The 24000-nt window shown below is 32.9% G+C and overlaps 1 protein-coding gene across 2 annotated transcripts in view; it reads right to left on the reverse strand.

Moving 5' to 3' along the window:
* Window positions 1-24000, reverse strand: part of LOC118190982 (uncharacterized) — a 122091-nt gene that overhangs the window by 62172 nt on the left and 35919 nt on the right. For both annotated transcript variants that reach the window (XM_035361769.2, XM_035361771.2), the window contains exons 3-4: window positions 12665-12862; window positions 1101-1496 (exon numbers count right to left, since the gene is read on the reverse strand). In XM_035361769.2, the coding sequence (XP_035217660.1) occupies window positions 1101-1496; window positions 12665-12862 (594 nt within the window). The remainder of the gene's footprint in view (window positions 1-1100; window positions 1497-12664; window positions 12863-24000) is intronic.

The following is a 24000-nucleotide window of genomic DNA, read 5'->3' on the forward strand; positions in this document are numbered from 1 at the left end:
GAATTTTGGTTCAAATAAGCGAATAATATAAGGCTTATGTACACTGCTCGACATTGAAAATGCAACACCAAGGAGTGGTCAGAAAGTGATGAAATTTGGAAAAAAGAGACAGCAAGCAGCAATTTAAGTGAATTAAGTGTAAAGAATAAGAATTTAAGAATAATAAGAATAATAAGAATTTAAGCAAACTTAAGTGAATTTTATTATGTACTTTACATTATACTCCTTAAATTTCATAAAATTCAGTCTGCAACAGTGTGCAAATTCTATACAATACAGTACAATAAAAGTGAAAAGCAATGAATTTTACGAACAAAAATATTAATGATACTCTGAACATTAACAAGAGAAAACAATAAAGGAAGAAATGGGAAAATTATTTCTAAATCTCCTTTTAAATAGATATAAATAAAATATTTTCATTCTAAATCCTAAATTAGTCTACACACTGACATTAATAAATATCAAGGCTCAACTTGGCCTTCAAGCAATCTGAAATTTTAACCTACACAGATTTAGTTTGTTACGGTGGTGGTATTGGTATATTTTCCCGACACAAAACCTAAAAAGGTTATCAGTGGCAATTTGTTTTGATTCAAAAATTATTTTCTTTCCAATGCAGAAATAACAGTAATGTTAACTTGCAGTAATTCAGCAACTAATACTATAAAAATAGAGCTTAAAATGAACAAAGACTATGAGGAAAACTCTACACAACTGTTTCTGAATCAGCTGAACCTTTTGAAACAAATATAGCATATACATAAAGAGTACTACTAAGTCTCTATTTAGAAAGATCACAGATGTATGGAGTATATCCTCTCTACACTGTCTTTAATTTAAAGCTCTACACTATAATTTTATAACCATATAATGTAATGCACATTTTAAAACCAGAAAAATAATTATAGGGAAAAAAATTTTCTTTAAACATGCAGTACACTAATGTTTACATCTTAAGTCTCCATGATATTAAACAATAAGTCTCCATGATATTAAACAATGATTTAAGAAAACTATTACACACTGATTCAAAAGAATATATTACACTTTCAATTACCCACAGATAAGAGAGATAATAGAAACTTTTTCCCACATACCTTGAGCTACTACTGCTACTGCTGGATGTAGATGAGGCACCCCGTTTATGTTTTGCAATATCTCGACCTTTTGCAGCTTCTTCAACTAACTTATGCTTCTCAGGAGTTTTGGCAGATTTTGATCTAACTCTTTTAACTTTTGATTTACTGCTGCTACTGCTGCTGCTGGAAGGTGATATGCTCTGTTTATGCTTTGCACTCTTATGTCTTCTACCATGATCTCCAGCTAACTTACCACTTTTATCAGCATTACTGGAAGATTTAGATCTATCTTTTACTTCCTTAGATTCAGCTTTACCTTCCCGAGGTGATGCTTCCTTCTTAACACTTTTTTTGGCATAATTTTTGCTCAGCTTCTCCTTTGATTCATGTTCTGGAGAATTTTCAACAGATGACCTAAAAATATTACGTTCTGTAGCATGATGTGCAAGTTATTAAAAAGCAAATAAAAGTATATTATTTCACTTCAGCCCATTTCTACGGTTTTTCTAATGAAATCTGAGTATATATTTCAAATTAAGCTTAAATGGTTTTTGAAAGTTTTATGGTTCTTAAAAGTTTTGCTATCATTAAGTAATAATAGAATATGCATACATTATAGAAAATACATATGGAGTGGTGACGGTGGTTGCATTGATGAGATGACTTCATGTAATGACTCTAACTGGCCAGTATGCATTATATTTAGGTTGTGTATTATTTAGTGCATACAAAATTAAATACATTTATTATGAATCTATGAAAAGTTCTATAACAATACATAAATGTAACTGAAGGCATACAAACAAGTACTGTTCGCTGTTGTCCTCATTATGTGAGGACCTTGCTAGTGGCAAGAGTCTCTCTAGTCAAGAGTTTAAGAGCATTCTCAGCCTTACCTTGTCTAAAACAGTTTGCGGACTCAATTAGTCATGCCCCTTTGATTGTTTGGTAGTTTTTTATGTCCTGTGATTCATTATAGTTGAAACAATATCACAGGAGCAATATTTTCCCAGGGCCTTCAGCCTCCCTTAAATTGAGAGGCTTTCGTGACAGACACAATGCAAATCACTAAAACCCCTTAACACCGACCGTGAAGTTGCGAGTCTTGTAACGTCAAGAGGAGCCATAGCTGAAATAATCATTGCTTCTGCAATGTCAGAGCATGTCGTCTCAAACCTGATAACAGATTGAAGACTGATAATCATGTGTGTGTGGGGGGGGATTGCATGAATAAATTTATCTTTGTGCAATCTGCCGCATTGTTAGGCATCGCACAAAAAAATTTCTCATCTTTGTTGGTTGGCTGCCCCTACGCACCATGGTTGGGCTATGGTGGAAAACAAGACACATGCTACCACAACACCAAACCGAGAATCCTATGAAGAAATTATAATTTTGGAAATGTTTTTGCAGAAAACTTCTTCAATTAGCCTTAAAAAAATGATACAAGTCAAAAAATTTTTAAAATAGCTTTTTTTTTAAGAATTCCATATTTTACAAGGATGGTGAAGACGCTATACATACATCCTCTTTTGACTGAGTACATAGCTGTGTTTAAAATACTGTTATTTTATACAGTATTTTAAGCAAAGCTGTGTATTCATTTATGCCCTCTTTATGCCCTCTTTTGACTGCATATATATAAACCTAACTACTATTAACTGCTACATTTTTTATTACAAGAATAAACACAAAATGCAAGATGTTTAAAACCTTTCTAAGGAATTTTTAAAATGATTTTGAGATGCATGGTTTAACTGATTAATGTAATGAAAGGAGTAATCATAATAGTCATTTAAAAAAAAAGGTCCATTTAATTCTTAGAAATTTATGAATTAATAAATAAAAATGAATCCTTAGTGATGAATATCAGTAACGCTAAGATATTAAGTGACTCGATCATTAGTCCCGATTATAGTTTCATATGAAATTTTAAAAAATATTAAACCGCAAAGTAATGAGATTTTGAATAAGATTTAACAATATTTAGTACATATTTTGCACTTTTAGAAACTAATCAGAAAATTTCAGCCTTTTCTCATATTAATGTCTTCTAATAATTAAATCCCTGAAGGTAGAGTATAATTCCAATCTTACGGAAATCTTCAGAGACAAAAGATAACATGAACAGAGTACAGTGACTAGATGATCTTGACTTTTAGGGACAATCCTCAATTTCACTCCAGAGCTCTGATTTTGAATATATTTTAGAAAACTTATTTATAAAATATTCTGGATTTTCAAATGTATTTAACATGAATTTCATTAATGCTCCTCCAAACTGTCACTATACTTTCGTGAGATTTGAAATATCTATTCAAAAATCAAGTAATCATGCTTTCTAGACATGTTCAGAACTTTAGATATAGTAATTTGACTGAATTCTATACCATTGTTTATTTTACTTCTCTTACTTAGCTTTCATAGAGATAGCTTCCATACATTTACATAATTGCTATAATTTAGTACGACCTCTTGCCATTTGCTTTACAATAAATTAATTCCTCGCTGATAAATTTTTTCTGAGTTAAAAAACTTGTAATTAAGCTTTACCATTTTAGACATCATAAAGAACCAAAGAACTCTGAAATAATAGTAAAAAACACAGTCTGAAGGAAGGTCTGGAGAACATGCTGTATGTGGTAAAATGTCCCAATCAAAGTCAGCAGGCTATTTTAGTGTTAAACCAGCATGAGGTCTGGTGTTATGTTGAAAAATATGGGTTTTGTGATTGGTAAGTGCTGGCCACTTACATATCATGTTTGCCTTGTTCTGTCCAGCTGCTAGCATTGCATGTCGGCCAGCATTAATCTGCCCAGCAGCTAGGCCCGTCCATGGCAGCTTTATTGGTTTGGTTTCATGGACATAACTCCCAGTGTATATTCTTTATATGCCACCATGCACTTAACAAAATATTTTTGTGATGCAGTCTTTCTATGGAAGTGAATGAAGCAGGTTCTGCTACATGACACGCAGTCCTAAGCAGTTTGATAGCATTTTAGAAGAATAGCGTTTCCATTGATTCCTCAACAGATGGATACGAAGCATTCGACCTGGTTTTGTCCAGAATCTGCCAAGACGCTATCGATAGACATAAATCAAACTATCGCTAGACATTCGTCCAAAATGTGGCTGGTCTTTATAGTTTCAGTCTCCACCCTGCCAGCATAAATGCCGAATGTTTTGGTTTGCTAGTCTGTAGAATTGCTTCTACCACACTTGCACAATCTAGCTAATATGTATTATTTTAAAGATAAATATCAGAAAGAGCTGTCTGATTTTTATTACTGGCTGCACGTTTATCAGTTGAAAATTCCAGGCATCATAACATCATGTCCATCTTGGAATCCACTCTTTATCTGCATTTTAAAAAATGCGTAAAGCTTTTGAACTCGCATAATATATCTCTACTACTGTTTGAAGTCCAATATTCTAGAAGAGAGACTTAAATCGTAACCGTACAGAAAATTACGTGCCTCACAGCCAGGGCTGATCCTAGCATGAAGAGGGAACGGCAAGATTGTGTGCAGCACCTGGGTGGCCAAATTTAAGGGCGGCGAAATGAGTATCAAACATATTATATTTCTGTAAAAAGGGGCAGACAATTTTAATTATCACAGGTAAGCCCATGGTCTAAGATCGATACTGCTCACAGCAATTCATAGTTTTGCAGAAGTGCAGCTTCCTAGAGTGTGCAATTTAGTGCTTTTTAAATAATTTTAAAATTCCAGTCATATCACTATTCAGTAATGGTACTAGAGCAAGCTGAAAATATTGTTAGTCAAAAAAAAAAAAAAAAAAAACTGAGAAATACAAAAATAATAAAATAAAAATTCCAAGTTCATAGCTTCACATACAAAAGTGGCAATATGTTTACATTTTTCTTAAAATTTCAGTTCCATTTAAAAAAAATACAGTAATGAATGCTCCAAAGTGTAACTGACTGTCAGACTAATGGCCCCCTGGGGATTGACTCAGGAGAATTTCTGAGAAGTACTAGCTAGGATCTGTACTTAGTCTCAACCATCAGGGTATAAAATCAGTCTTCACAGGACTAAAGCCCCCATTCATTCAGAGGTTGGCAGGGACTATATTGGTACTGTTGTGTCCATTTCTTTAGGTGTTGTGGAGCTAGATCGGAAATCACTGACCAAGTCCTCGGGGGGGGGGGGGTTGACCCCATTCTTGTGATGGGAGACTGACAGAGCATCAATTCAAATCCATGTTTGCTGATAGAGTAGGGCCCGGAGGCAAATGTGTCTTAGCATATTTCTTTTGCATTGTTTTTATTGCTTTGCCCAATGTTTTGTATAAAGACGGGCGGAGACTGCGGGGGGTAGCGGCTGGTCTTTGGACTTTAGACACCCCCTGCCCTGAGAGGAATTTTTAAGTCCCCTAGTGGACAAAGGGCGGGGATCTAAGTATAGCATTCTGTTAGACTAAAGCCAGCACTTGTTCTGTCAAGTGTAAGTGAAAATCTAAATTCAGATGCAAGACTGCATTGTACTGTAATATTAATTTTAAGTAGCAATTTTATGTAGTTAAGAGAAATTTCTGCTGGCATGAGATTACAGATGTAATGCACTTTCTAATGATCCTGAGCAAGTTAATTGTGAACTAAATGAAGTTACCCTCGGTCTCCTTTACATTATGCTATTTGTGTGAAGGAACTCTCTTAAATAAGTAACGTTCAAAATGATTCATTTTCAGGTTTCTTTTGGCAACTAATGCACATGTTTTCTGAACATCTTTCCGCAAAACAAGAATGCTAGTGATATTATGAAATCTACAATAATAGCATTTTCTTTGTAATTATTAAATTAGCTGTAACAATTTCAAAATGCATGCTTATCCTCAGGATCAAAACAAAGTTTTATCTGTTAATCGAATACTGCAGTTAAACCACACTCAATATAAAAAGTATGGCACTGAATTTAGAGGAAAAAATCTTGCTTTTAAATGTTACTTAATTTTGAACTAAATTTTAAAGTTATATCAACTTAAAAAAAGGAAAACAGTATGGAATCCAGTGTTTCCCCCCCCCACCATTATTTCCGAAGCTTCATTTAAGGATTTTTAATTTCTTTAAAAATAATACACGACGATAATATATGGTGGCAAAAATTTAAAAGGTGATACAGCTGTATACATTGGAAGACGTAAAATCCCGTTTTGAGATTAATAATCCATTTGGTTAATTCTCTTTGGGGCTAAAAAATGTTATTATCTGTTAACAAATTGTACTGTAAAAATACTGCATTTGGGAAACTATGTAATAGCTGACAGTTCAAAAAGTGATCAGACTATAATGAAGCTGAAAGAGACAAAATAAATCCGAATTTTGTTTGTTTTTAGAATAATCACATTCCTTTGAAATATGTACCATTAATAAATGAACCGTGCTTAAATACAGAAAGATAATGTGTATTTCGATAATAAAGGATACACAGGCAACTGCAAGGCCTAACTAAAGATGAACACTCCAAATTTTGCGTGATAATCATGAATTTTAATTCAGCTGTGTGTATAAAGCGTTCAACTTAGCGACAGGTGAGGACAGAAAAATTCTCAAGAAAGTCTTGCAGTGGCTATAAGTTTTAAATGAAAAACCTTTTAAAATATAATTATGTTTAAATACCATACTATTTACTTACCTTTATAATGAAATTGGGGGGCATAAGAACAATTAGTCATTGTTTGAAACTACAGTATTATGCTTATGCTTAAAACACTTTCGTTTTGCCTTTAAAGTCACCAAAATTGTTTTGTCTCAGAATCACTTTGAAAAACATCTAATCACTTTGCATTAGAATGAAATTCAATGAAATGGTACAGTACCAACTAGACTATTTTAGAAGGTTCTTTCTACAACAAAATGTGAGCAAATTTGAATTCAGAGTCATGAAATACCCAAGACACACTCACTTCCAAAAGTTAAGCATGAAGAGGAAAATGCTAATTTCCGGAAGCCAATCAGAATTGAAGAGGATGCAATTCGCTGCAGAGGCAGATGGAAGTATGCAAATATACCAATTCTGAAGTCAAACAACAAAAATTAGCGTTATATTTTCAAAATTTTCACAGGAATTTTGAAAATATAACGCTGATTTTTGTTGTTTAACTTCTGAATTGGTATTTGTTCGGCATGTTATTTTGTCTTAAGTATGCAAATATGTTAGGTAACAGCCAATCGCACTTTCATGTCAAAGAAATATGCAAAAAAGGCAGTCTTATAAGAAGCCAGCTTTATGAAGGGTTACAGAAGTTGATTGTAAGTGCTGATAGAAGGTGTTTAAAACTTTCGTACAATTTGTTTTCAAGACATACGTGCTTCTATGACTTCCAGAAGACGAATAGAAGATTCTGAGTGCTGCCATGCTGTGGGGCGCATTGAAGCAGGAGAGTCGATCACAGATGCTGCTCTTTTCTTCGGCGTTCACCATTCTGTAATTTCATGTTTATGGAAACAATTCCAAACCACACAGACAGTTGTCCGAAGGCCCGTAGACGGTCACCCAAGGGTTACAACCCCCACAGAAGATAGATATATTGCTAATGTAGCCAAGCAGAATAGCAGAGCAACCTCCACAAGTGTGACATCTATGGTTACAGCGTCCATTGGTAAGGCGAAATCTGCAGCTACTGTACACCGAAGATTACATACGAGTGGACTGTAAGCTCGGGTACCTCGAGTTTGTGTTCCGCTATTCATCCAATCAAGAGAGGCACGATTACAGCGGTGCCGGGAACATGTTAATTTGTTTGGTTTGGTTTATTGAGATTACAGCAAAGCACACTAGGGATGCCTTCGTGGAGGACTTTCTAAGGGAAACTGGTTCGTATACACGTTATGCATGGGAAAAACCACGAAAATGAACATGCAGCCAGCCCGTTTGCGGGATTCGAACCTCGGACCGAACTACCAGTGTTCAGCGACTTTACTGCTCTGCTGCTGGTGGGCCATGTTAATTGGAATGTGTCTGACTGGGGCAATGTCATTATTGATGAGTCAAGATTTGCTCTGGAGCCAGATGACAAGTGTATAAGGATATGGCGTGAGCAACGAACACGCAATCAGTCCCAAAACATCACACATTCTGAGGCGGAAGCATTACGGTGTGGGCAGGGATTTCATTAGGATACCGCACCGACCTGCACATTTAAACGGGGTTCTTTGACGGCTGTCCGGTATTGAGATGAAGTCCTAGAACCCATTGTGAGATTGCACACTGCTGCAGTTGGCCCTACTTTTGTTTTAATGGACCATAATGCATGTTCCCATAGAGCTGACATCATCGATGACTACCTGGAGAGTGAAGGGACTGTGCATATGGCGTGGCCAGCATATTCGCCCAAACTTAATCAAATTGAAAATCTTTGGGATGCTCTCGGCCGTGCTGTATCTTCACATTTTCCACCGCCAGCCACTCTTATTGAGCTAGAAACCGCTCTACAAGAAGAATGGCGATTGCTTAATTCTGCGGTGGTTGACCACCTAATTGAAAGCATGGTCACAAGGTGTAAACTTTGTATACAGATGAGGGGGTATCACATACCCTATTAATGTCCTTTTTTTCATTTTATGCTGTTTATTTTCACTTTATACATAATTCTGTTTAAGTGTCCAGTATGTCATTATCTGATAACTTACAAAAATTTAATATTGTTTTCATTTCTATTAACTTTTGGAAGTGAGTGTACATTTCCAGCAATGTACGCATATTACGATATAGTAACAAAAATACCTCTGAGCATTGTGCAATTACCTATCTTAGTGCTAAGCTGAAGTTGGTTCAACTTGAAATTTAAAAAACAATTCTGATGCCAACAAAATGTGGTATTAGGTAGTTTTCTATGCGCTTACCTGATCATAATAGTTTTTGCATACTGATTGATACAATCCAGGCCAGTTATCCCATTCGGGATGAACGCCACAAATATGCATCAGAGCTAGATGCCCTTCAGAGCCCAATGCTGCATCCTTGCGTTACGGTGAATCCTATGCAGCAGGACAATTGCCGCACAGTTGCATTGTTTTTGGAATGAAATATTTACTAACAGATGCTGTTACTAATTTTATATTAATATTTAAATGCATATAATGAGATGATGCCATAAACACAGTAGCAAGTTTTTCTGCTTGACACTGATATATTCCTTATATAAATATGAACAAAAGTGCATTAATTAGAAAAAGTTTCAGCACAAAAGAGCTGTGCAGTTTTGAATTCATCATCAATGAGTTCAAAATTGTATCACATTTTCATACAAACATATGCTTCAAAAGAAAAAAAAAATTAGAGTAGATCTAAAGATATTTAACAAACATAGAATTCAGTAGAACTAGAAATATCAATTAGAGGAGGATTCTTAAACACTGGTCTCAAATATATAGAAATCTATCTTTATAAATATGTATTGTTATCTGTATGCCATGAAAATTTCATTGTTTCAAAACACATTTTAAGTTTTTAAATCCACTTTTCAGATTTAAAGTTTAAGATTGAATTCAAACTTGTCATTAGCAGTTTTAATTAAAAAAAAAATTGTATAAAAATTAGCCCCTTATATATTTTTACCAACTGATTGACAAGATCTGTTCAAAAGCTTCTAGGTCCATCAGATAGTAAAGCCAACGCAACTCAGTAAAGTTGTTCACTGAAAACTGATGGTAAGTCATCTCCATACTTGAATCCTAGAGAACGGGCTAGTTGCATGGGAATTTCTGTGCTTTTCCCCATGCATAACGTGGATAAGAGCCAGTTTCACTCAGAAAGTTCTCCATGAAGGTAAACTTCTCAGGCAGATAGCCTCTACATGCTTTGCCATAATAAAATACACCAAAGTTATCAAAAACTCTAAAACTTCAATCGTTTACCAAAATATTGGGTTTTAATAAAAGTTTCCCTCTACTGGAATCATCTGCACAAATTGTCAGTTTGGTAGTCTATTTGTCACTGACATATTTTGTCAAAAGATTGGCATTTGAAAGAAAGACTTGCTTTAGAACACTGTGTTGTGATATTTGTAAAAACAAAATATCGTTTTCATCAAGCAGAAGGTGTCTGAAATGGAACTATCACGCTACCAGATTAGAACCATCATTTACTTCCAGTTCTCTTGCAAAAAGTCGATGAACTGGTCAATGAGCTCGGTGGCAGTGTCACATTGCTTAATTTGACTAATAAAACGATCATGCTTTGTATCTGCTGGGATTGATTGCCATGGTATTATCCATGGAGGTAGGAAAGGGAGGAGGGGCACACCCGCACTGAAAGTGAAGCACTGCTTTTAAGCTTGGGTCACCAGATGGGGTGTTCTTTGTTTACATTCAGAAGCTCGCTTGACAAGATTCTGATAGTATTTCGACACACGACAGTTCCATAGAAATCGAAAAAGGGACACTTTCGCATGAAACATTCATAGTGTGATGGATAATAGCAATTTGTATAGTTTAGTGACATTTACGCAAAAATCACATCTTGGTTATTTTCCGATAACTAACAACAGCGATTTTGATTATGAATTTGTTTTATAAAATTCTAAGCTGTTGCACTACAAAAATATAGATTTTAAGAAAAATGTTATGCTTAAAAAATGAAAAATACCTTACGGTACATTTAAAATTGTATACGTCTTTCGATACCCTTGATAGAGTATTCGCTACTTTTATTTTATTTTCCAAACGTCAAAATGTTTTAAATAAAACAAATTTATTTTTCACATCCATATATTATTGTAACATGTACCTTTTAAAATTTCTTAGAGGAGAGGCTTTACTGCTGCTCATTTTAAACCCATCGTTTTAATTTTATATATCTGAAAAATAATCACATTCAGCTTACACGTTTTACTTATTTGGGTTAATTAAAAATAAAATTACCGCCAAATGCTGCAATCCTCGTCAAAATTAATAAATATACACACAGATATGCCAACAAGTTAGCTTTCCCTCGATTTGGAACCATACATTTGTGTAAAATTATGTACAGTTTTACACAAATGTGTGGAACAGAAGAGGGATACATACATATTCATTAAATTATTTATAAATGTATTTGAAATGAAGAATTTATTCACTTATAAACAACTGTGAAAGTACTGTGAAGAAATCTAATTATTAAATGTATCTAATTTATAAAGATTATAAATGTTATCTAAATATATAATAAACTTAATATTGAATTGTAAACATAAATTGAAATCCTGTTGACAAATACATTATAAAACTATTTAAGCAAGAATTGTTTGTATTGGAAAGCAATCTGTTAAAAGGTATTGTAAAGCAAATGCTATGAGATGTGCACTTAAGAATGTAATAAAAGTTTTGGAATATGTATTGTTGAAATGAAGAGTAAAAAAAAATCTGATAAGTATAATTAAAAGAATTATTCCTCTTTACATTTTATAATAACTCAGTTACAAGTTTTATATAATACTTAAAAAAATAACTTATTTTATTCCCTTTCAGAAATGTTCAGAGAAAGTCAATTTTTATAATTCCTAATAATTCTCTAATTTAAAATGAACCGAATAGAGCATTAATTATAAATTGACTTACATTTTTCAATTTAAAAGATGCCTCAGAAGCCAAAAAATCATATCATATTTAAGAAAGTATTTTAGGAAGCTCTATAAATAAAAAAAAATAATGCATAATTTTAATATTAATAATACAATAAACTTTGATCTTAATTTTTGTACCTTAACCGAATAAAATCGAATTACCTTAATTTTTTTTTTCTAATGTAATTAATGAAAACTTGTGAAAATATTTCATTCAAATTAAACCATTCTGAGAAAACTGTCCTGTGTAAAGTATAGCATTTAATTCCGTTCAGAATAAAATGTTGTTTAAAAATATGTTGTTTTCACATACTTAGGACTCTGAAGTGTTGTAGAAAAAGAAAATATATACATTTATATGTATATTTACGACATAATTACAAAATATTTACATCCGAACGCGTCAAATCCCATTGAACTCAATGGTAAATGACCCAATGTTTTGGTCACCACGTAGGGATCGCCGGTGCTTCAGAGCAGGGTACGGGAGAAACTTGTTTAGGGCAACTCCATCTAACTTCCTACCTCCATGGTATTATCACAAAGAGTATCTGGAAAAGGGTAAAACACATGACAGTAAGGTGTACAACTAGATGTGAGTCCATGTTGACACTGCTATTACGGAAAAATGTAGAACTGTGTTCCGGTGCAAAATGGTAATCACATCAAGATAATGCAAGACCACATGTGTCTGCATTCACCGGCTGGACTCGAATAGGAACTTCTGCCACACCCACCATATAGCCCGACATTGCTCCTTGAGATTTCTATCTTTTTTTCAAATCTGAAGCTACATTTTGGAACTGCTACCTTCCATTCTGCACAGAAAGTCTGAAAATGAGGTTGATCTGTTTTTGGACTCGACGCCACCAAGTTACTGGACTGAAGGCTTTGAAAACTACCAAAACATTGGTAGAATATCATAGATTTGGGTAGTGATTACTGTCCACACTAAAGTTACTGTTTTCATGTTCTTTTTTCTAAAAAAAACCTAATCTAAAAGATAAATATATTACCTTGAGATGGAACTTTGACTATCTGAAGATTCACTTTTCTCATCATCACTACGCCGCCGCCTTCTGTGATCTTTCTCACGCCCAGGTTTTGATCTATGATCCTTATGTTTACATTTATCTGCATGCTTTGAAGACTTATGGTGAGATTTACCACTAGCACCTTTAGATGTCTTAGGTGGTGATGGCTTATCACCGCTCCTGCAAAAAAAAAAAAAAAAAAAAAAAAAAGAGAAAAGTTCCACTTCTGTTTAACAAAGCAAATATTTATCAGTAAAGAAGAAAAAAGTATGCATAAGGTCAACTGCAAAATATATTACAAGGGAATTAAACAATTTTTAAAGTTAGCTAAAAAAGTTTATTATTTCTCTAATTAAGAATAAATATTTAGTACTAAGTCTGGGTTTAAGATATCTCTGTAATGTAATAACATTAAATCATGCTAAATTTAATATTTATTTGTTTAAGGGGGGGAATAGTATTTACAACAAAGAAAAAATATATGTACACATCAGGAAATTTTATGCCTTCCAATTAGTTTCTTATATCAACTGAGCTGCTCTAAGGGGCTTTGATATCACGACAAGTATATTGAGATGACTTCTAAAAATCTTCCTGCCACTGTTCTTTTACATTCTTCATTACATGAGATTCATTCAGTATTTCTGGAAGATAAAAGTAACTGATTGTATAATTTGTATCATACTTATTCTCAAAGAATAAGTAAGGTCCATCACCTTGTCCCATGATTGAAAATCTGTTCAAATAGTACTCATAGCTATTAATTATGTGATGAATAGTTGTACTACTTATGTATATCAATTTGAATTGGTATAAACTACAGCAAATCATGCAACGGGTTTCTAATTTGTCTTATGATAAAACTCTTTGAAATGATCTAGAAGACAGTAGTAAGTTAATGTGCTGTTTTGCTAATAACTGGATTTAACAATAATGAAAACAGTTCAAGACTTACTGTACCTAAGAGAGAACATATGCAGTACAAAATGAGTAAATTGTCTAAAATTAATTCAAAGGATGAAATTTTCAATATTAATAGTTAAACAACACTATTAAAGTACAAAACAATTGGAATAAATTACTTAAAACTTTTAAATAAACACTATTTGATAAAAGTAAAAAGAAAAGTTATTACCAGACATGCAGTTTATAGCATAACCTTAAAATTAGCATGTATTTGGTGGAGATAATTTACAAGAAGGTTTCAGTTATTTTTGCAGTCAATACAGCTTAGAATATAAATGAAATCTGTGATTGTGGCCATCCAACTGCAGATAAAAATAATTTTAATTTGAAATGTGCAAAATGTAACAATAAAAAGAAATCTTTGCAAATAAAGTAAAAAATCTCCCTACTCAAGCTATACTGGAATTTCAAAATAACAAATTGGCCCTTTTTTTAGTAGGAAAATGATAATGTGTGTTTTAAAAACTAAGAAAATACACTAAATTTCTTTAAAATGTCTTAACATTCCTGTGGCAATAAACATTTAAGTGCACATGTCCACATATCAATACAATTAATTATATTTAGCATAACGAGTGTAATAGGTAATTAACTTTGCGAAATATCTGCAAAATTTACTTAATTTTAAGCAGTCATTTAATAATTAAATGTAAAATTCTTCCAAACTACAGTAAATGTTTTTAATTTTGACAATCTGATTTTATGAAATGTGCTAGCAATTACCTTTTTAGATATGTTGGAAACAATATACATAATCTATAAGATACATTGATATTAAAAACATGCATACCATGATATTAAATTTGAGGTCTCAAGCATTTGTGATATATTCTCTTAGACAGAAAAAAAAAAAAAAAAAACAAAGATGGAGAAGAAAGATATAAAGCAAATTGGACACAAATTGATATGCATACAGGTTTCGACGGAAAATGCATAATTTTATATTTTGGTTGCCAATGAATGAATGGTTGTCACTACAGTGCATCTGCTCTGCACAACTGGCAGGATATTTAAGAGGAGAAATTACGATTCCAGGTCATAAATTCTTCACGAATTTCATTCTGTGTACTCTGGTACACTGTAACTATGCCTCGCATACAGGTGCACGAATGATATGCACAGATATCAGAATTTGAGAGAGGTCGTGTAGTTGGGCTCAAAGAAACCGGTTGGTCTTATCAGGGAATAGCTTGACACTTGAGCAGGAGCGATGAAACTATTAGATGTTGTTGGCAGGAATGGGTGAACCATGGCCAAAAACACAGTGTCAAGAAGGAAGTGGTAGGCCTAGAGAAGCGACAGAACGTGAAGACCGAGCAATCGTCAGAGCGGCACTCACAGCCCCAGATGCATCATTATTATCGATTGTATGTGCAACTAGTGCTTCAGTAACCGCAAGGACCATTCATAGACGACTCACAGAAAGGGGGCTGAGGTCAAGGCGCCCATTGCGCAGACTACCATTGAGCTCTGTACAACATCAAGCCCGTTTGCAGTGGTGTCAGGCTCATTTGCACTGAAATGTCACTGATTGGAGTAGAATAGTCTTCTGTGATGAGTCCCGCTTTGAACTGAGCCCCGATGATAAGCGAAGGCAAGTCTAGAGATGCCCTGGTCAGCAGTGCAATACCAACCTGTCTTCCGGCAGACAACCAGGAGTGATGGTCTGGGCTGCCATCACATTTCATAGTAGGACCCCTTTGGTTGTCATCTGTCGCAACCTTATAGCACAGCAGTGCGTCGAAGAAGTTCTAAGGCCCGTTGTGATGCCTTTCATGTCACGCCATCCTGGGCTTACATTTCAGCAAGATAATGCCCACCCCCACACTGCACATGTTTCTACTGCTTGCCTTAATGCTTGCCGAACATTCACTTGGCCAGCAAAACCACTGGATCTCTCTCCTATTGAGCATGTTTGGAGCATTATAGACAGGGCCCTCCAACCAGCTCGAGATGCTGACGATCTAACGCGCCAGTTGGAGAGAATTTGGCACGATATCCCTCAGGAGGACATCCGCAACCTCTATCAATCAATGCCAAGCCGAATAACTGCTTGCATAAGGGACAGAGGTGGATAAACGCATTACTGACTTTTTCACTTCAATAAATCATCCAATTTTTCTCAAACTGTAATTATTTGTTTTTCTGTACAAGTACATCAGTTCTACCGATTTTTGTCCCATTCGGATAACTCCTTCTTGGTGCATCATTATTTTTTTGTCTAACAGTGTATTATAATTCAGGGTTTCTTCAACATTTTTGCAACCACCATTTTATGACTGAGATTTTTTTGTGACCCCCAGGACCCCATAGTATTTACGAAAATTTTATGGGATCCCCATAAGCACTGCACAAATCCGACACATGCGTGTGTGAAACTGTTAATTTTTTTACTAGTACTGTAATATACTATTGCAGTTTTAGGTCATTAACTTTAATTTCTAATTTTAAGAGATAGAACAATGTGAAAATTTTTAATAAGCAACAGACGAAATGACAGCGTCAAAACTTTTTTCTTATACTTGTCTGTATTGTCTTATCTATATCTATTTTCAGATACATGGTGTAAAAATATTTGGTAATTGTAAAACTATTATAATAAGTTAAAGAAATATCAAAAATGCTAAATTTTTTGGTGACCCCCTAGGGGATCTCGACCCACAGTTTAAGAAATGTTGTTGTAATTGATCATTTTGATAGCTCGGTAATCCGATCTAATATTTTTAAGATACATTTCATTATGCTTCAGACATTTAGGATGATTATAATGCAATTTTTAAGATACATTTAATTATGCTTCAGACATTTAAGATGATTATAATGCAATCTTCTAGTGTATTGCTCAGCACTATTTCCTAAATGTATCTAAGGGGATAATTAAATCTGGCAGTTTATGTTTTTGGAAAAGCAAAATCATTCACTTTCAGTAAAAACAAACTCTATTGAGCCATGTGGCAAGAAAAAATACTCTTCATAAGAGCAATAAAAAGATAAATTTATTTACAGAAAATGCAGGTTCACTATAATTTATAGTTTCATTTATGCAAGAACACTCTGTTACAAGCCGCTAAGTATTGGCACCAAAAGGTGTAGTTTGTTAATAGCCAACATATACTCATGCATGTAATTATACTCTTTAATAAAAAGATAGAATCTGCAAATGGGCATAGAATAGTTTCTGCCCATTGGGTGTACCATTAATCTGTAATTAAAAATTGTTATCGAGTTTAATGAAATGTGTGCATTTAAATCTTCCAATAATCAATACTAATAAGGTTTAATTTCGGGGAAAATACTATAAATAGCTCAACGAGGCTTTTGTAAATTTTACTATGGGATCAGGATATGGAAATGCTTTCAAAATTTGTAGCAATTAATTTCACTGTTTGTGGAAAGCTTTACTAAGTTTGTTGAAAATGTTATTGTCATTTGCCAGACCATTTCTTGTGTGTTATTCCATTCTTTATTTCATTTTTAAATATTCCTTCATAGAAGGCTTCTCAAATATCATATTGTTATTGTGGGTTTTGTCTGTAACAGTGACGATGAATTTACTCATAATGCGATTAATTTCTTTGTACAATTCATTGAAGTTAAAACTGCTTTGATGGAAATGAATTTCAGAAATATTATTTTTAATTTGTTCAGTCATATTTTATTTCCATTCAATAAAGGAATTAACAGATATCCTGTAAAAATTATAGGTTTTTTTAATAACAAAAAAATAATCCAAGTGGATTTCAGGTCTTATGATTAGTGCTGCGATTCTACATTTAGTTCCATTGTCCATAAATGTACCAAGCTGAGTGTGATGTGTATTATTTAAGTTGCCACTAAGAATATACGATTATTATCAACATTCTATGCACATAAAGAATCTTCATGCTGAATTAGCTTCTAGATTGCTTCAGTTGTTGTATAATATTTAACAACCCCTTTTTTTTAAAAAATTATATTTAGAGCAGACTTTGGTATGAATGCTATTGAGTGAATTCCCTCCACCCCAATTTTGCAGACTTCTTTTAAATTTAGTACTGTCAAAAGCAGAATGTCAATAATGCAGTAACTTAAGCTAGTACTGGTAGCTTTAGTTATTACAGTTGGTACATCATCATGTATTAGTGATGAAATTATTATAGGGTTGCCACTCAAACAGGAAAATGAAATTCCCTGACTTTTCCAGGTGTGTTTTAATAAAATTCCAGTCTATCAGTGTAGTGCATGTTGGCTGCGCTGAGAGGTAAATTAATTATGGTACACTTAAAAAACCCAAAATTTGCCAATTACATATGACTTATATCCCCAAAGCATTACTTTTAAAATTACAATAGGATTTGTTTTCTCCACTGAAGACTGAGATCATAATCTGCCCAATCTGGATTAAAAAGTGTTTTTTTTTTTTCCTCTTGGCAGACATTCTGCAGCTAAATGAAAGAAAGAAAATATATTTAATGATATTTTAAAACGAATTCAGATATTTTATATTTATTTAGCTGCATACACAAGCAAAAAATATGTGCATAAATTTTCGTGATGGTCATACTGCTAGAATTAGTTTTAGGAGTATGCCAGAGAAAATTCCCTGAAATTTGGAAGTATCAGCAAGTAATAATAAGCAAATTAAATAAGAAGCCGCATTAAATGATACGAATAAAAACTGAATTACAATAATCAACTTTGTGATAAAATCCTGGTGTACGATATGGCCTGGGCACAATATTGAAAATTGTCGCCAACACTTAAATGCCCCTTTTACTGCTCATCATAATGTTCCCAAATCCCATGTGTACCATACACTGTCCCATGTGTACCACGTACAGGTTTAAACTGATTTTGTTTTATACAAGAATAGGAAGGTATTTTCTTTCATTCAACATGCACTGCACATACGAGTCTGCCGATTCTCGAGGTTACCGGAAACCAAAGTTACTGGAAACTTGCTTTGTCTTTCTAAAAGAAAATCTGATTGGAGCTGCAAAAATTAGCGCTATGCCAGCTGCCTGTATGACACTCACGGAATACATAATTCGCCAAGAAAGTGATAGCTTCAACGTTGGCACAAAAAAAGAAAAAAAAAAAAAAATCGCTTTTTGGGGGGGGGGAATTGCTGTATGGAATTCTCCAACTTTTCCATATTTTGATTTGAATATTTAAATTCCTTGACTTTTCCCGGTTTTCCAGGTAGCATGGCAACCTTGTTATTAATATCTTGCAGGATTTTGAAAATGGGTTTTACAAGTTTTGTTTTTAAGAGGAAAACAAATTTTTTGGTTTCTTTGAAAGTTAAAATTATTCAGTATGATGTCAAAGCTTGCTAATTATTTTTACAAAAATTTAATAAAGTTTCCAATTATTTCATAAAAAATTAACTACATTGTCATATTAAATATTATTTAACTCTGTTAATGACACATGTACACATACACTTAAAGCTTTACAGGAGGCATGTACAAAATGTTTATTATCTCAAAAACATGACGACTTCTTTAAAAAATCTGGTTAATTTTCTAAAGATTTTTTTAACCCTTTAACTATCAAGTTATTTTGATGATTTGGGTACACAAATTGTCAAATTTTTTTATTGAAAAAACCAAATGTAGCCGAAATAAACATCTCCCGATATATATTCGGGTATGACAATACGATGCACTCAAAAAAAAAAAAAAAAAAAAATTACCCCGAGAAATACTCGAGCGTGACATTTTAGAACAGCAGTGCTGTGCCCGAGATAATCTCGGGCATGACAGTTAAAAGGTTAATAAAACCTACATCCCTACTCTGTTACTATGAAAAGGCAAATATATTTTTTAATGCCCTAATACCACTTGAAAATGGAGAATACTTTTTACTTTAACATAATGAAAGTTATTCCTTTTTCCCACTATTTTAATACATTTTAAAATTTAAATTACTTATACCTCCAACTGAATAGCTACAATTTCAGATTTTCTTAATACTCTAAGCTCTATTGACTGCAAAAATAACTGAAAACATAACATTTTTGTAAAGTGACAACAATAAGGGTGTTCATTTTAAGGATGTGTGTTCATTTTAAGGATATGCTACATGCTGCAAGTCAAGTAATGAGTTTCATCTACACTGCTTAACTTCATTCAATAGTATTTATGCAACAGTAAGTTATTTGACCTGTTTTGTACACTAAACCCTTGCAAAATATGGAGTTAAGGAATACAATTTTGGGTATACATGCTGTCTGTATTTAATTTATCCAACATAAGAATTTCAATTATACGCAGAATGCTATGATAGTCCTCTTTAATAACTGGTTTGAAAATGTACTTACTAAAGAAGGCAAATATTATTTAGAACAACAAAGTCGACTTTAAAGTTCTCCATAATGCTTCAAGACACAAAACTGAAGCCCTTACCACAGTGCATCTAAATCAGAGGCTTTACTCCTTCCAACAAATAATACTTTAATCCAACCTATGAATTGAGGAATCATAAAAATTTAAGTCATTTTTCCTATTAAAAGTCAAGCATGTTTACATCTCTGCAAATAAAGCACTAGATGAAGTAAATCTTAAGACACTAATGGCATTTGGGAAGCAATTCAACAAAAGACACTACAAAGAAATGATTGAACTCCCATAGGAACAAGTGAATGCATCAACAATGAATGCTTGCTGCATCAACACTGACCAGAAGTTGTCAGGAATTTTAAAGGATTTCCATCAACTGAAAATAAAGCTGAGGAAATGGTACAAACTGCAGAAGCCATAGGTAGGGACTGATTTTTATATATGGAAGAAAGAGAAATTAAAGAATTAGTCAAGAATGACAATTATGAAATGACAAAGAGCTGAATGATATTATAACAGTCAATGGTGGAAAAAATACCAAAGAAAATATGGTGCTTTTAATGTATAAGAAATTAAACAAATTGTAAAAAACAGCATAGGAACTGTCTGATTTTCTAATGAAGATTGACCTAAATGAACAGATGAGAGGTATTGCCTGTATGAGAGGTACTGCAGGGTTCGTACACATTTCTGCACATGGAAATTAAGGACTCTTAAGGACCATTAAAAAAAAAAAAAAAAAAAAAAAAAATAAGGACCTATAAGCAAATGGAAACTGAATAAATTCAATTACAAATATTATCTACAACTTCACTTTTGTAATACAATCCTAAAAGTAAAATAGATCGTAAGTAGGATGCATTATTATTAAACATTATTATTAATAAATTTGAGAATAAAATAAACTTTATGAAATTTATCAAGTAGCATTAAATATTTTACACTTATAATATTTAGACATATTTGAAAAAAGATAAGTGACATTTTATCTATGTTTTACTAACAGTTAGCTTTATGTTGATTTTTTATTTAATGTCTCATTTTGCCACATACTTGCTCAGTCTAGAAGTTTAGTAAATAGCAGGTAGATTTTATGTCAAGTGGCATAGGTTAAAATGAGTAGTAAAATCATAATCAGCATGACTCATAACAAAAGACTGGCAGTTGTCACCGCTGCTGCTTGCCTAGAGAGAGACCTGTTAATCAGAACAACCCAGAAAAGCATGGTGTAGGCACAGTTGGAAAGTTTTGAAAGTTAGTTGGGCGCTGTCTGATGCAGTTAGTGTTGTAGCTTTGTGTAGAGTTCCAGGTGTTGTAACCCAGTTAATATACTTTAAGGATAATATACTTTTCATACCAGTTAATATACTTTAAAGCACCAGAGTGATAAGTTGTTTTGTATTGCTTCAAGTCTCACTAGATGCAAAGGATAAGTTTTACATGAATTTTTACATTTTTGTGTTTTAACTTGTCATCAAGGTAAGGATAAATGAAAGGCAATAACTCACTTTAATATGCAGAGATAATTTTTAAGGGTAAGCAGTTAGTTATAAATAATTAAATTAGGTAGTTAAATAACCTTAGTCATTATATTTTTACATAGCCACTATTAAATTTTCTTTATTTTTAACAATATTTGTTAAAAAAAAACCTATTAAAATCACTATCTAATGAAATTTCACAGTTTAAAATGCATGTAATTTATGACATTGATTCTTAAGCGATACTAGGATTATTACACATTAAAAGCTACAAAACAAACAATCAACAAAATATTTATGCATCTTTTTAATTTTAAGACTTCCCAGACATGTTGGCTAATTTATATCAATTTCCTTTTCTTTAAGCATCTTTTCTAACAACTAGAAATCTATTTTAATACACAAGCCAATGTTCTTACTAGTTTTTTCGTGCTTTATCTTCCAACTTGCTTTTCTCTTGATCCCAACGTGGTTTTACTTGATCTGATAAAAGTTATATAGTCTAAAACCTCTGATAGACATGAAGCAAATTATGTCTGAAAGTAACTACAATCTCAGACAGAGGTTTAAATAAGCCTCTTATTTAAAAAGAACTTGGAACATAAAGGCATGTTCTCATACTAACAAAATCAATTACAGCTCATGGTAATGTAATTAAACAAGAAGAGTCAAATTCAAACTCAAAATGTGGACTAGTGGTCAAAGACTATAACAATTTATTTTTAATTTAAGTTGGCTAAATAACTCTGTCATCATAACAAATTCACATGTCGACACTGATAATGCAAAGATGAATAATTACAAATTATCAGAGCTGGCAGAAACTAATGCAGGAGCAAGAGGAGGTCAGAAACATACTGTGTCTTACACTCCAAAAATCTCAGTTTAAAAACTGTCTATGTAATTTGCATTCTGATGAGGAAATGGAAATGGGAAATTATAGTACAGGCTGAAGATAGAAACAGCTGGGTAATTTTCATAATAATAACTGTATATCTTTGAAGAATAATTTTCTTTCGCTTTATGTATTGTTTCTTTTTTCAACATGTTTCCTTTCCTTTTTAGAATTTAAAGATTTCTATTATTCTAAAAAAAAAAAAAAAAAAAAAAAGCAGCATTTAGAATATACAGAAAAAGCTGCTAATTTTATTTCTTTAGTCCTATGAACATTCAGAAGAAATATGAAATATGTATGGTAAGGGCCGGTTACAGAGCTGGTGTGGCAGAAATTTTAGAATTTAGTGACAAACAACAAAATCTAGAAACTGCAAAACTTTTAGAATTTAGGGCAGGCATTGGAAGCAGAGTTTAGATAGGCCCTCAGCAGCAGAATTTAGGACCGAAAGAGATTGCATCAGACAGGAAAATGCCTAGCGCCATCCCTGTGTATGCATTAAGACATATTAGATGAATCTTTTAAATTGTCAGTTTTCAATTTCTTTATTAGTGAAAAAATTCCTTGCTATTATGCCTGTCCATGTGATAAGATTAGAAACCTTTTTGATATTTTTTGTGCTTGTGTCTAATGAAAAGTAGGGAAAATAAAGGATGATAAACAGGTTAAAAAAAAGATTCTAGTATCAGAAGTAAAACATTCAAATATTATGTTTTCATTGTTCTTTCAGACTTTCTCCAAAAAGTAAGAAATTTATCACAAACTTTCTGCAAAATACATCCATTATATGTTAATACCATTTAGGCATTTTTCATTCTGTCACGTTTTTCTGGAATCTTCTAAAATCGTGGGTTTATAAATCTTGCCTTCAAATCCTTCTAAACTTTCCAAGCTGCAATGTCTAAGATCCTAAAGAAAAATTAACCCTACCAATTCTATAACAGCAAAAAGCCAGAAATATTTTGAAAAGAAAAAAAAAAATCAGAGGGGGGGAAAGTGTAAAATCCATTTTATAGAAAAAAATGATGCATATTCTGAGAATTCTGAATAGAAGATGATAACATGGGAAAAACTCTTACCATGAAAAAATTAAAAAGGAGACATTTTTAATTAATCGCATAGCTATTTTGCTAAGACTGTTTCGTGAATTGTGCTTTATAGCATTATATCTTATTTATTTTTCAGATTCAAAATATTGTATTATAAGTGGCCAAAATGGAACTTTATAAAATGGCAGCAAAAAAATATTTTATTTTAATGGTACTTTTTTAAATATAATTTCAATATACAGTACAAGGCCCGTAATCCGGATGTCCATTATCCGGACCTCAAAGCCACAAACATACGCATGCACGTAATGTGTTTACGCATGCACATGTAATGCGTGTAAAGCATTTACCCTTGCACTTCCAATAGTAAAGAAAGTGACAGAGAGGTTATTGAAAACGAAAAACTTTCGATTGACAAGTTAGTCGGTATTCTCGACACAGCAATTACAGGACTTGAAAAGTGGAACTTTGTAACTGAACAAGAAATTTTGTCTGTTTATAGAATTAAAGAGAAAGTATTATCACAAAAAACAAAGCAACTTAAACAACTTACATTGATAGAAATGTTTAATAAAGTAAACAAATATTAAGCTTTTTTTTGTAA

The sequence above is a fragment of the Stegodyphus dumicola genome, chromosome X1 (assembly GCF_044657685.1).
Source record: "Stegodyphus dumicola isolate Sdum_Otavi_A_Nest chromosome X1, ASM4465768v1".
Classification (NCBI taxonomy): domain Eukaryota; kingdom Metazoa; phylum Arthropoda; class Arachnida; order Araneae; family Eresidae; genus Stegodyphus; species Stegodyphus dumicola.